The sequence below is a fragment of the Rattus norvegicus genome, chromosome 16, assembly GCF_021556685.1.
Source record: "Rattus norvegicus strain SHRSP/BbbUtx chromosome 16, alternate assembly SHRSP_T2T, whole genome shotgun sequence".
Classification (NCBI taxonomy): Eukaryota; Metazoa; Chordata; class Mammalia; order Rodentia; family Muridae; genus Rattus; species Rattus norvegicus.
This window is the reverse complement of record NC_141549.1, coordinates 7,103,740-7,117,984: the sequence shown is the minus strand read 5'-3', so window position 1 is coordinate 7,117,984 and position 14,245 is coordinate 7,103,740. Positions and strand designations below refer to the sequence as shown.

Genomic DNA, 14,245 nt, shown 5'->3' with positions numbered 1-14,245 from the left:
ATTTGAGTAAAATGAAAATAGAAAAAAAAATCTTGGAGTCAACCAAGATTGTGTTATTGATACAGCTTTCCCATCCTTAAAACGTATAAATCATATAAATATGATTCCCAAATTTGTGATTATGGATTTGAGTTTTTATTTAAGCTCAGATCACTCCAACATTTTCCTATTTGATATTTCAGTCAGTTACATTTCACTCCAGATGCAACACAATTTATTATTCCTTTGACTGACTGGTTTTATTTTGCATCAGATTCTATAACCAGACTGTAAAGCATACAAGAATGTACTTGGAGACTTGTTGGCAGGAAATCTGGCCAAGCGTTTGGGGAGGTTGAGACAAGAGAATTGCTGCAAATTCAAGGACAATCTGAGCCATGGTGAGTACCAGCCCAACCAGGACGACATGGCAAGGCCTGGTCTCAGTGACATCTCCCCAGCCCCCCGTCAGAAGGGTAGCATATATGGTTGGAGCATAGGACACATGGAGTGTGAGGAAGTGACTGTGGTGGAGAGAGGGTCAGGTCACAGAGAGTCTGTGTTCTGCATTATCACCGAGGAATCCAAAGCAGGCTGTACATGATTTGTATTTTGAATGGATTCTAGAGAATTGATAAAGTACAGGAATTAGTAGGATGTTAAATTCATTTGAAATAAGGTTTGCCTTAGCCAGTAAGATGAATTTTATTTTGGAAATATTAAAGTTGGAACTTGTAAACATTGAAATGTCCTTGAGTAAGCTGTTAAATGAGACCGATTTCATAGAAGAGTGTTTTAGGTACTAATCAAAGTAAATGAATTTATTTGAGAATGAGAAGGGCTCATGATCAAAGAGACTATAATGGAGACCATAGAATGGGGGAATGAAGGAGAGGGAATTCTGAGAAGCCGCAGGAGGTAGGCAAAAGCTGCTAGAGATTGCTTGTCACAGGTCAAAGGGAAAGGCTTTGCCAAGTGGCACCTACATTCACTTGGGCTTTGTTTAACTTAGGCTTAAATTGTTCCAGTTAGAGAAGTAATGGTTTGAGGTCTGGGGACTAGGAAAGCCCCATCTAACGTGGCCCAGGTTGAAAGCAGATTTTCCTTCTATGACTTTGAGTTTATACAGTTAGAGAACCTGAGACAGGAATTACTGTTGAGTCTCGGTCACAATCCAATACATTGTTGTAGACTTTTCTCTGGAAATGCTCTTCTTATTTGCCCAAAGCTCTTTACTACTTAAGCCAGTGTTTGTGTTTATATCAGAATCACTTGGCAAGCTTAAATACAAATTTTTAGAATGTGCATTGGGAGAGCCTAGTTAGACTCACAGACCAAGGATCACTTCCACAGCTAACTAATGTTTACTGCCTCTTCATGTGTGCCTGTGGTGGTAGTGGTGGGAAATTTAGTTCAAGTGTTGAGTGTTACTTTACTTCGTCCCTTGAATAATCCTATTTCCCATTTGTGGCCAGAACAGCTTTAGAAATGATAGGTTCAGATCCTGAACTTTTGTCAGCTTGAGTAGATTCCAGCTTCCTTAGTCTCCTAGGTGATCGATCATCATTAACTTGGAATTTTGGATTTAAGTAAGTGTGAAATAAAAGTAAATGTGCTAACCCTACAGTTGGGAGTCTATCTGTTGTAGCGTCTACATCCATCGATACACATCCCTAGAGTAAATGTGCTAACCCTACAGTTGGGAGTCTAACTGTTGTAGCGTCTACATCCATCGATATGAGTCCCTAGAACACTTGCTAGGGTTACCTGTTGTGCTGTTTGTACCTCACTCACACGACAGACGACAGTTGACTTCCAGCTCTTGTATATTGTTTTCTGTGTAATACCATTAATGGAAATAGATATAATAAGCACCCTGGTAAAAGAAAGTCATGTCTCCTGTCTGCTGGTCCTTGACACTGCAGATACATCTGTAAAGCAAGGCATCCACTTTCCAGGATGGGATGAGATGAAATTAGATATGGACAGTTATTTTAGCCATGAGTTAGAAACATTAGAGAAATGGCCAGTTGCACCCAAGGGTGAAGTTGAACTGATTTCTTGACATTTACTCTAATAGAATTTTACTTACTGGTATTACCTTCACAGTTTGCTATTCTTTTGCCCTTACGCCTTGTTGGAGGGATTGGACCCAGGCTCTTGGGCGCTATCATAAGTTCAACCCTCTTTTCTTTATTTTGGCTCAAGGAAATTAGCATTCTTCCCCTACCCCCACTCCCAGAATATATTCTTAATCTTATATTAACTGAAATTTAGATAATTAATCTATTTGTTTTTAATTCCCGTCCTCTTATATATTGCTTCTATATTAGTGTCTATATGTACTGTACCTGTTAGCAAGACTATAATACTCAGGCAGGACAAAAACCGGGTAAAAATGCCCATTATAGTACTCAGATCAGTTTTGTTTATTCTGTTCTGTTTTGTATGTAGCATAGGCTGACCTTAAACTTAAGATCCTTCTGCCTCAGCTGCTCCAAGTGCAGGGATTGTAGGCATTTAGTGTCGTGCTTCTTAGCCAGAATTCAATTATTGCTTACATGTGCTGTGTACTCTAGCACAACTTTAAATGCTACTTACTTCAGTAATGAGTGAGAACAGTTTCATTGTCATGTCTCAGATTTGAGTATCTGCATTTGGGAAAAGATCTTTTTTATAAAACATTTTTATTGATTCTTTGTGAATTTCACATCATGTACCCCAATCCCAATCATTTCCCCTTCCTTTTGTATTCCCCCCAACCCTTGCAACTTCCCCCCAAAAGAAAATTAAAAATAAACAAAACAAAACATCTTGTGGAAGCTACACAGTGTACTCTTTTAGCCACACATCTTCACTTGAGAAGGTTCATTGCAGTGAGTCATTGAGTTGCTTCAAGGCCTCTGGCTTCTGCTACACTGGATCCTCACCAGGACTCTGGATGTCCTGTTGTTGCCCTGTGTCATGGAGATCCTGCAGCTTTGGATCTACAGAACCAGCTAATTCCATTTTTTCTCCTTGCTTTGGGTTTAGCTTGGTTTTCTTTTTCTATTTTTTTAAAGATTTATTTATTTATTTATTTATTTATTTATTTATTTATTTATTTATTTATTTATTTATTTAATGTAGGAGGACACTGTCACTGTCTTCTGACACACTAGAAGAGGGCATTGGATCCCATTACAGATGGTTGTGAGCCACCGTGTGGTTGCTGGGAATTGAACTCAGGACCTCTGGAAGAGCAGTCAGTGCTCTTAACCACTGAGCCATCTCTCCAGCCCGTTTCTCTTAATTCTTAAGGTAGAAGTTTTTCATGTTTAGTTATAAATTGCCTTCTATTAACATTGTTAATTATATCTTAAGCTTGTGCCGTCTTATTTTTATTCAACCTGAATATGTTCTGAGTGTCTCTGTAATGCCATTTTTGACCTGAGGGTTTGTTTGTCTGTTTGTTTGTTTGTTCGTTTGTTTTTGATTTCTACTTACATTATGGTTAGGGATGTTCTTTGTGTAACTGATGTGGTTTGGAAAATGGTCTAGGGGCTTAACGAGCTTTTTTTTCGCTATTGGATTCTTTCAGGTGCCTTTTGGGTCAAACTAGTTGGCAGTGAAGTTCAAATCTTTATAGTCTTTTCTAATTTCCTGTCTACATTTTTATTATTGCAGATAAGATTGATAACTGCCTATAACCTTTAACTTGGCAATTTCATCTATTATTCTGTCTTTCTTAAAAAAATGTTCCCTATTTGGGGACTTTTTATTAAATGTATGTATTTATATTTGTACCTTCTTCCTTAATTGATAGTATTAACATTAGAATATCTCTTTGTCTCCTTATAAAAACTTTACCTCTTATTTTCATTGATTGTTTCTTAGCCTTGCTTTTGATGATGTGGTTGAATCTGAAGTGTCTCTTCTAGGTAGAATAGAATCAGTGACTTGGTATTGCTTTGTGGGTGGTCCTTTTTGAGACAGGGCCTCATTATTAAGAGCTCATATTGGTCTGGAACCTAGAGGTCTTCCTGTTTTCAGCTTCCTCAGTACTTTGAGTCCTGAGTGTGTTGGGTATTTCTTTCTAGAATACAGTCAAACAATGTCTTTTAAAAAAATATTGTGTGCACATCTATGATGTATCTTTCAGTTTGGATATGCTTGTCATATGTTTCCATGTGGAGGTCAGAGCACAGTTTTGGGATCTATACTTTACATTTGTTATGAGATCTGGAGTTGGAACTTGGCAATCAGGTTTTTTACCACAAGTGCTGCATCATACTGGCCCTCCTGTCATTAAACCCCTTCTAAAGGAGCATTTAATCCATTTATTTAAAAAAATTGTCTCATTTTTTTAAGTACATGTATATATGTGTATGTCTCTGTGTAGTATGTGTTTGTGAGTGGTGGTATGTCCAAGTACATGTATATATGTGTGTGTCTCTGTATGGTATGTGTTTGTGAGTGGTGGTATGTCCAAGGAATACAGCAGAGGCTGCCACATTATGGGTGGCTGTGAGCCACCAGGTATGGGTGCTGAGAACCAAACTTGGTACCTCTGCAGGAGCAATGGACGTGTCGAGCAGTGAGCTGTGTCTCAGCTCACGTTCATTAGTAACAGCCTCATGGCAGTGGCTTCATTACTTCTTTCTACAGCACATACCAATTTAAAGAATAAAGCAAGATTATTATTAACCTATAATAACCTATAAGCAAGGTTATTTTATTAACCTATAATCTTATAACTTATAATTTTCTTTACTCTTAGATTCAAGTTAACTACCTACATTCATTCTTTTTTCACAAATACAGTTTTATTATATAACTCCCATTTTTTGTGTTGTTTCTGTGTGTGTGTGTGTGTGTGTGTGTGTGTATAAAACTTTATATAGAAGCCTAACAATACAGTTATATTTCTTTCAATAAACATTTACATTAGAGAGAGAAGATTTACACTTTTTCTTTGTCTGCAGTGGTCTTTGGCAGTTTTGCATTTTCTTCATAATGAGTTCCAGCTATACCTGGTTCCATCCTGAAGAATTTCCTGTAGTATTCTGATCACCACGTTTCACTCCTGGCCCCCATAGGCTCATGGCCATCTCAGAATGCACTTAGTTCAACCTCTGAACTTTCCATAGTCTTTAACAGTCTCAACCCTTCAAAAAGTCAAAGGTTTCTTGAGACTCAAGGCATATTATCCCTTTAGATTTGAGCGTTGAGGAGATGGCTTTGAAGAGCATTTATTCAGAGATGGCCTGTTTAGAGAAGCTGTCGAAAGATAATCTCTCCCTTTCTCTGGATTTCCTTAGTATTTCGGCTAATTTTATCCAAGTAGTTACTCGAAAGTATCAATAGTTACAGATTTGAGAGCTGTGGGGACTGGTTCAGGAGGTGCAGTGTTTGCCTTCCAAACATGAAGATCTAAGTTCTATCTCTAGAACATGTGTACAAATGCCAGGCATGGCAGAGGCAGGAGACCGTGAGGGCTTGCTGGGCAGCAAGTTTAGCCTCGTTAATGAATTCCAAGCCAGTAAGAGACTCTGTCTCAAAGGAGATAGCATTCTTGAGGATGACAACTAAGGTTTGTCTCCTGGCCACCATGTACACACATGTGCACTTCCACACATGGGTGCATGTGCATCAGCATGAACGTAAGCACATGTATGCATTCTTTATTAAAAATAATTACAATCTTTAGCAAAGTTCAGTGAGGTTTCTAGAAAAGGAATTGTGGAAGCTCACCATGTGCAACAGCGGTTGGGGAACCACTGTTAGAGAGTGACGGTTCTCTGTTTGTAGACATGGAATGGGGTTGTAGTTACTGAAGGAACAAAGCATCTTTGATGTCTAATCTTGCTCTTAAGGAGCGGCTGAACATACTTAGTAGTGACCTGTTGTCAGTCTGTCATTGACAAAGAAGTGTCACAAGTATTCGATGCTCATTATGTTCACTAGATTTTATCCATGCAAATATTCAAGGGGCATTGCTTTGCTTCTAAGGAAAAACTAATCCACATTTATTAATTCCTAGCTTGTTCTACTAGTTCTGTGTCTAAGGTGAAAGGGAGAAATATCCCTTCTAGTCTGCCATATTCTGTTACCAATACGTGTCAAAGGTATTTATTTGCACCACCACCTATCTTGAGTGACTTCTGCAGAAGACCTTATTCCTGGACTGCCCTAATGGCCCACAGTTGACTTTGTGACTTATCCTTTATTCATCAAATCTGTAAGCTTTCCTGGCTTTGGACTTTAGCATACTGCTTTTTTGTTTTTGTGGTTTTGTTTTGTGGCTAATCAAAGTTAGACTTGAAGCTGTGGGGGATTCGCTAATTCAGTCCTGAGCTTAAATTTTATTGTATCAGACCTGGAGGTAGGTCATAATTTTGCCCATCATCAAATACATAACAAAGAAGTTTGTATTTAAATACATAATTATGTCATAGTCTTCCTACATTTAAATCAAGTAACATTTTCACCTATCGAGTTCAGTGCTTTAAAGACATGTCTATGGAATTATTAACATAGAGAAATAGAGCCTATTGTTTCATTTCCCAGTAGCCTTGTCTGAAATGATAATATCTCTTTGATATATATATATATACATACATATATATACATACATATATATATACATACACATATATATACACACACACACTTTGAGGGCTAGGGCTTCCACACACCATTGTCCATTATCATTATAACAGTGCTTTACATACGGTGACATTCAGATAAAGGTGGTGGATGAGTGCTATGGCCTAGCACCTGTAGTTTTAAAAGTGCCTTGGGTGACTTTGTTAGTCAGTCAGTCTCAGGTTAGGTGAGCTCGTCTGCCCTCTGTGACTTACAGTAATGTGCCTAGGAAACATGATAAATACTTGTCTTTACTGAAAGATCACTGTTAGATGTTGACTCCCTTGGAATTGGTGGCCTGACTGGATTTCCTAGAAGGAAGAGTTAATCACTGTTCCTGAAATACTGCTTATATGTAGGAACCCAAACATAATTGTTCTCCGTCATCTGATAATTAAATTTAGGAGAGGTGGACAGATGGACTTAAAATGTGTGTGTGTGTGTGTGTGTGTGTGTGTGTGCGCGCGCGCGCGCGTGTGGATGTTTTGCCTGAGGGTATGTAAGAGTACGACACGTATGCCTGGTGCCTGCAGAGGTCAGAAAAGGGTGTTAGGTCCTCTAGAACTGCAGTTACAGACAGCTGTGAGACAGCGCGTACGTGATGGGATACGTGATGCGAACTGTGCCAGGCTCCTCTGCTGGAGTGGCAAGAGCTCAAGCTACTCAGCCCCAGTTGGCTTTCTTGTTAAAAAGGTGAAGTCAAATTTTACCGACAGTTTACATTAAGAACACTTCCCAGTTTTTCATTTTTTTTTCCTCTTGCTCATTTTTGGCAATATTTCGGAGCATTCTTTGTTTAAAAAAAAAAAAAAAAACAGGAGAGGAAAACATGCTACTGGCATCTATGGAGGAGAGGCCAGAAATGTGACTCAAATTTTGCAGTGGATGGGACAGTTCCATTTAATGAAGAACTATCTGGGGATGGGAACGGCTCCTGTAAAGTGCTTGCTACGTAAGCACGAGTTTAGCTCCCCAGCACAGCATCAAAGCCAGCTGTGGAGATAAGTGTCTCTAACCAGCGCTGAGGGTCAGGAACAACAGTTTTCATGGCTTGCTGGCCAACCAGTCTATTTTGATTAGTTAGGGTTAATTATAACCTTTTCTCAAAAAGTAAGGTTGAAGTGTCTGGAGTATTAGCTCAGTGGTTAAGAACACTTTCTGCTCTTCCAGAGGACTAGAATTCAGTTCCTAGCACCCACATCAGGGTGGTCACTCATAACTCCAGCTACAAGGAATCCAACACTATTTATCTGGCCTTCACGGGCACCCTTACACACATAGTACATACATGTACACATATTCACATAAATAATAAAAAAATGACAGCTAAGATTTCACATTAGAACAACTGCAGTGGTCCCACAAGTTTACATTATGGGCTACTATCTAAAGGTGAAGAACAGGTTAAATATAGGAAAGGATGGGCAGAATTAAGGGTGGAAAACATCGCCTAAGACTTAATGAGAAATGTTTATGTCAGACAATAAGATGGACTTTCATTATAGAGGTACTAATAGCAGTTACCTAAATAATCTGGTTGGTTTCAACAACCAGGGAGAAGGCTTCAAACACCCCAAATAGGAAACCTTTTGTGCTTATTGTTGGGATTCACCTGGTATGAATGCAAGACAACTTGGATGGATGTGTTTGTTGAAATGATCACAACGAGCTCCAGAAAGGAAGATTGCATTTGTTAGTATACATGAAACAGTAGTGATAACTTAGTTGGTGACACTGACAAACACGTGGTTCAGAGTGTCTTGAGGGAGAACTAGAGTTTTCCAGGGGATCTGATATTTTTTTGTGGCTTCCATAGTGCGTGTGTATACACACACGTGCACACACACACAGACACACGAGTGGAGGTGGGAAGAACCATCTGATTTGAAAGTCATTATTTCTGAGTTGAGAAACCTTTCTCTAAAACTAATCTGCTTATCAACACATTCCTCATCTTGATTATGTGACTATATACATATATGAATGTGTGCATTCACGGATACATACAGATATGCTAGTTTTTGGTCCTGGATAGAATTAATAATGTAGTTTATTACATTAGAGGACTATAGGTCTAACCCATCAGTAGGTAAAGGTGCACAGGTGCCCAGATACTTTTTCAGGTACAAGGTAAATAAGGTATCAGCTGTCCTCTTCCTATATAGTTATGTAGTCAGTGGACAGTTACTTCTCCCAACAGTGGTGTAAGACAAAACTTGCTGAAGTTTACTAACCAGTGATAACCACCTGAACTTTAGTGTGCAATGATTTTATTGGGTAATCAGTCATAGGTAGGGTCAGCCATCTAAGTGGCTGATGTTAATCTTCATCTTCTTCATAGGTAAATCAGATGCTGTGTGGCCTAAAGTTTTGAACATAAATCTCATTATTTAGACTCAGGCCTAGACAAAAGCCTCTAGTTTTTTGGTTTTTTTTTCAGTTTTGTTTTTTTTTTGTTTTAGCAAGCAGGTCATTCCAAGGGCTTAGATCTTACTTTCAAGATTAGTAAGAGTTATTAGTAAGATTATTGGCTATAATAATAATATTTTTGTTATTTATATACAATAATATACATTATAATAATATAACATCATATTGCTATATAACATAATTATATAATATATAAAATAAGTAACATATAAAAATATGTTACTATTATAGTAACATAGTAGTTATTATTATAGCTACTTGAGTAATTCTCAGAGGCTAGTTTAAGATTCATTAATGCATTTAAGATTACTTTGTACCCACTCATCTATTGCTTAAGGGATTTGTTCGTCCATTAAAAGCAATGGTTTTGAAAGCATGCTCCATGGACCTCTAGTTCATTTCACTCTGGAGTTTATTGAATTATACAAATCTTCTAATTACTGATACTCTTCCTTTAATGCAATAACCCCCCCCCCAAAGCCCCAATATATTTGCTAATGTCAATAGCCAGGAAGTCTATAAATACTGCAAAGTGAGGCATAGGTGGCCACTACTGATCTCTCCAATTATAAATTCTGATTAAAGTTCTAATCTTTTGATAGTAAAAAATATTGATAAGGTACATTTATTAAAATAATAAATTTACTTTTTTCCTTTTCAGTGGAATTTCTGAGTCTGAATAAATATTTATTAGTTATTCTTTCAAGTAAAAATATATTCTTTTTTAAAAGTCTAGTTAAGTAAGCAACTCACAAGGCACTTCTCCTGAAGTACTTAACCATTTCACTTCCCATATACTCCAGAGTTAAATGTAATCACCACGTGGGCATGTGCTACCATGTGGTCCTTTGAATGAGAATGGCCTCCATAGACTCATATATTTGAATGCTTAGACAAGAGGCAGTGGAACTGTTTGGGAAGGATTAGGAAGTATAACCTTGCAGGAAGAGGTGTGTTGCTGGAGGGTGTTGACTTTGAGATTTCAAAGACCCACTTTAGGCCCAGCTATCTCTCCCTGCCTGCTGCCTGTGGATCAGGATATAAAGTTCTCGGCTCTAGTGCTTAGCCTGTCTGTTTCCCACCGTGATGGTTATAGACTAATGCTCTAAAACTGTAAGCAAGTCCCCAATTAAATGCTTTCCCTTATGAAAGTTACCTTGGTTATAATGTCCTCACAGCAGTAGAACAGTAACTAAGACACATCATCTTTGGTACCTAACAAGACACACGGTAAGCAACACGATGTTTATACCACCACATAGATTCCCACAAAGTACAGGAAGCATGCACTGCTCTGCCCTTGACTGATCTAAGAGCACCACCACCAGCAAGGGGGGGGTTGGGGTGACTCTCCGGGGTTTGAATGCGTTACTATTATTGTTGTTGGTTTTGGGTGTTTGTTTGTTTTTTGTTTTTGAGGCAGGATTTCTCCTTGTATTCCTGGTCATCCTGGAACTTTCTCTGTGGACCAGACTGGCCTCAAACTCAAGAGATTCACTGCTTCTACCTTAAAGATGTGCACCTCTCCTGGCTTCTTACATTTTTCTTACCTTCATACAATCCATCAGGATTGCCTTGATTTAGAATACTGCTGTTATTCCTTTGAAGAGAAAAGGGTAAGTTTGGTTTGGTTTTAAGTAAGAGACTTGGAAAGGTATAACCTATAAAGCTGTGAAGAATTCTGTATTAGTCAGGGTTCTTTAGAGGAATAGAACTGATAGAACGAACCTATCGAAACATTAGGAGAGGCTTTGTTAAAGTGCCTACAGGCTGTACTCCTCCCAGTAGGAAGGCCAAGAATCTGGTGGTTTTATTTCTCAGTCCAGGAAGCTGCACGTCTCAGCTGGATGCAGGTCTGTTAGAGTCCCAAGGAAGTAGGTTCCGGTGCTGTGAAGGAGGTTTCAACGGCAGCAGCAGAGTGAGGCAAGCAAGCAAAAAACAGAAGGCTGCTTCGTGTTCTTTTAACTGTGTTGCCACCAGAAGGTGTGGCCCAGATCAGGGTAAATCTTCCTACCTCATGCGACCCAACCAAGAAGACCCCAGCTGATCTGGTTTACTGTGTGAGCATCATACAGCTCTTCTCTCCTCATCGTCTTCTCTCATGAGACAGAGTCTTTCCTGTGCTTTCATAAGCTTCCTCCTCTTTTCTCTGTGTGCTGTTCCTGTATTTGCTGCAAGGCAGGTTGTTTGCCGTGACTTGCTTTAGTTTGTGGTTGTCCTTAAAATATCCTATTTCTCATCAATTCTGAGAGATAGCTTTTAGGCATAACCATCTTGGTCTGCACTGTTTGCTTTGATTTGAGGTATTGAAATATACCATTTCATGCTTTCTTGACTTTCAGGGTTGCTGATGAGAGATTTAATACTATCCTGGTATATTTCCCTTTGTGAGTTGGCATTTTCCTTACAACTTTCTAATACTATTTTCTTTGTATATTTGACATTGTGTCTGCTGTGTTGTTTAGAAGTTCTTTCATAGTCATATTCTAAATATCACTTGTCTTTAGGTGTCCATATTTTTCTCTGTATTTTCAATTACTTTTGCTACAACCTTATTGACTGTGTTATTGTGTCTTTAGATTACAGTAGACTCTTCTACTTCACAGATTCTTAAGATGGCTCTTGAAAGTTGCAGTCATACTTTTTTCCCTAATGTGGGACTGAAAATACTAATCTTGCCCTCATCCTTTAGCTTTGCTCGGTGTGACCTTACACTATCTGTTGATACTTTACACTGCTTTTTATTTTAATTAATACTTCCCATTTCCAGTGTTTCTGTAGTTCTTTTTCGATCTTTCTTTTCTGAAAATTTCCTTCATGTTTTTCTCCGCCAATTATTGACTAATTCATCTGTTTGCTAACTCTCTTATCGAGGTTCTAAAGTGACTTCTTCCTTTTCATTCAACTGCTTGAGACCTAGGAGTGGTCATTGATCCCTTTTGAAAATAGAAATTCAAAGTCTTTGTCTGCTGTTTGAAAGATCTCATCTTAAGTGTCCATTTGTACAGTGGGTCATTTCACTTTTGTGTTTCTTTATTGCGTTTTGTACTTCTCTTAGGATGGCTGTGTAGCTTTCATTTTTTCCCCCTTTTCTCTTATTTTATGTGAGTCTTCTCGGTGTGTTGTCTTCACTTAGATTTGTGATCACTGCTGTTGTTTAATGGAAGCCAGCTGCATAACAGAGTAACTTGATGGCATCTCCAGTGTGAACTTGCAGTGGGAAACAGTTGTGTACTTCACTTATGTTGCCTACAAGATTCAGAGGTAACAGTGCTAGAATACTGATTGGGGGAAGTGTACTTTTAAGTAGTGAAGGGAGAGAAGTAGTATGTGAACGAGAAGAAGGTATGTATATGGCTTAGAGGTCTGAGAAAATACTTTATATTATGTGCAGGGACAGGAAAGGACATTTGGTCTGAGGGGAAGAGCACTCACTGTGCCAAAATGAGAGCCTGAGTTTGAATCCCTAGCATTCCTGTAAGTCAGGCAGGACACGCACTCCTAACCTTGGCTTTGGAGGAAGGAGTCAGGCAGATCCTTGAGGCTTACTGGCCTACCAACCTAGGCGAAATTTGAGCTTCAGTGAGAGCCTAGGTCAAAGGTAAAGCCTGATGGAGCAGGAGGCCTGGCATCTTTTTCTGCTTTCTTCATGTGCACATTTATCATCCCCCCCCCCCCACACACACACACATGTATTCACACATGGAAAAGGACTAGCAGGGACACCCATAAAAGCCTATTTGAGCAAGATGCAAGTTAAAACACTAACTGAACAATTAAAGTACAGAAATACAAAGTTTTACATTTTTAAAGTAAAATAGTCTTCCTAGTTTTGATGATGTGGTTTCTGCCTCTCCTTTGACTGTGGGGACTTTTCCTGTGGGAAGACCACTTCTAGAATTTCTAAGGTCACCCTGCTACCAATTACAGTTTTGTCCCTGGTGTCTTTAGAATTCTCTTGCCAGGTGTCTGCCTGCACTGCTTTTGTCAGTGGGAATTGTCCCAGCCCTGTCCATCACCACGCCAAATTCATTTTTCTGTAATTCACTCCTCCAGGCCGTGAGGAGGGTTTTGGCAGCTTCTCCAGCCTTTATCTCCACGGCCTCTGGAGAATCTCTCAGCTCCCATACCACATTTCTGCCTCTGTCTTCAGAACCTGCTCTGCTTCAGCAGCAGTCTTTCCCTCCCGCTAGACCCAGGCTCTGCTTACACCCCACAGACTGGACAGTCTCCCCAGCTCAGCATTATCACGTGGCCACCGAGTGTACTGGGAGGGTGCCTCCTTTTAACTGATGCCTCTGCCCCTGGCTTGTCTCCTGCTTTGTAACCAAACCCCACTTTGGCCTAACCCTTTTTTTCTTCAGCTTGCCCTTTTTTTTTTTTTCCATCAATAAGAAACTTACTTATTTTTAAAAATCCAAAATGCTGTTTATTGTCTAGAAAGTCTTAATAGGTTTATTTATAAGTCTTATAAGGTTGAACTATTGAAATGTGTTCACTGAAACATTTTGCTTGTACTAATGCTTTATATAGATTTATATTAAAAAGTCACATGCAAATGAAAATGGAGAAATGGACTGTTCCCTATGTTTCTATTGGCAATCATATTCTTATATTTGAAATCTAACATTCAGAACTACTGATAAGAGGAAGAGGAATAAGAGGAAGAACATTGTTTTTTGTTTGTGGGTGTTTTTGTTTTTGAGTTTTTGGTTTGTTCGTGTGTTTGTTTGAGAATGAACTGTTTCCTCTCATAGTGGACTTAAGCACTACACGGCATGCTAGCAGGAGGTCTTTTGGCATAACTGTTACTCTCTTAGCATGGATTCAAAAAGGCCAACCAGACAGGCCTCACTTGCCTCCTGCAAAGCACCAGTAGCTGCGCTCTGGAAGCACAGACATGTTTTTGAAGTCCTGAGCCATTTCTGGCACCAGACACTGGAAAGGAAGCTTGAGAATCAGTTCAGTGGACTTCTGATAGCATCTGATTTCAGAGTGCTACAGTACCAGGCCTGTAACGATGAGGTTTCTTCACCCATCCAGTAGAGGGCGCACTTTTTCGAGTGGCTTTTGTAGCCAGTTGTTTCCAGGTGCTTTACCACCTGTGGATTTGTGGGCAGTCTGCTTTGTAGGAGCCATGGTGTGGGCTCCTCCTTACTTACCCCGCTTCTCCTTTGGCCTGGAGTTCAGCAAGTGAGAGACTGCTGGC

General features: G+C 39.3%; 1 protein-coding gene across 9 annotated transcripts in view; it reads left to right on the top strand.

Annotated features, from left to right (window-relative positions):
- Ankrd28 (ankyrin repeat domain 28) overlaps positions 1-14,245 on the top strand; it is a 132,144-nt gene that overhangs the window by 13,520 nt on the left and 104,379 nt on the right. For 4 of the 9 annotated variants that reach the window (XR_015639400.1, XR_015639399.1, XM_087588188.1 and 1 more), the window contains exon 2: positions 254-380. Coding sequence is in view for 1 of the 4 variants with exons in the window: in XM_087588185.1 (XP_087444311.1) it covers positions 378-380 (3 nt within the window). In the remaining 3 variants the exon portion in view is untranslated. 9 annotated transcript variants of the gene reach the window in all.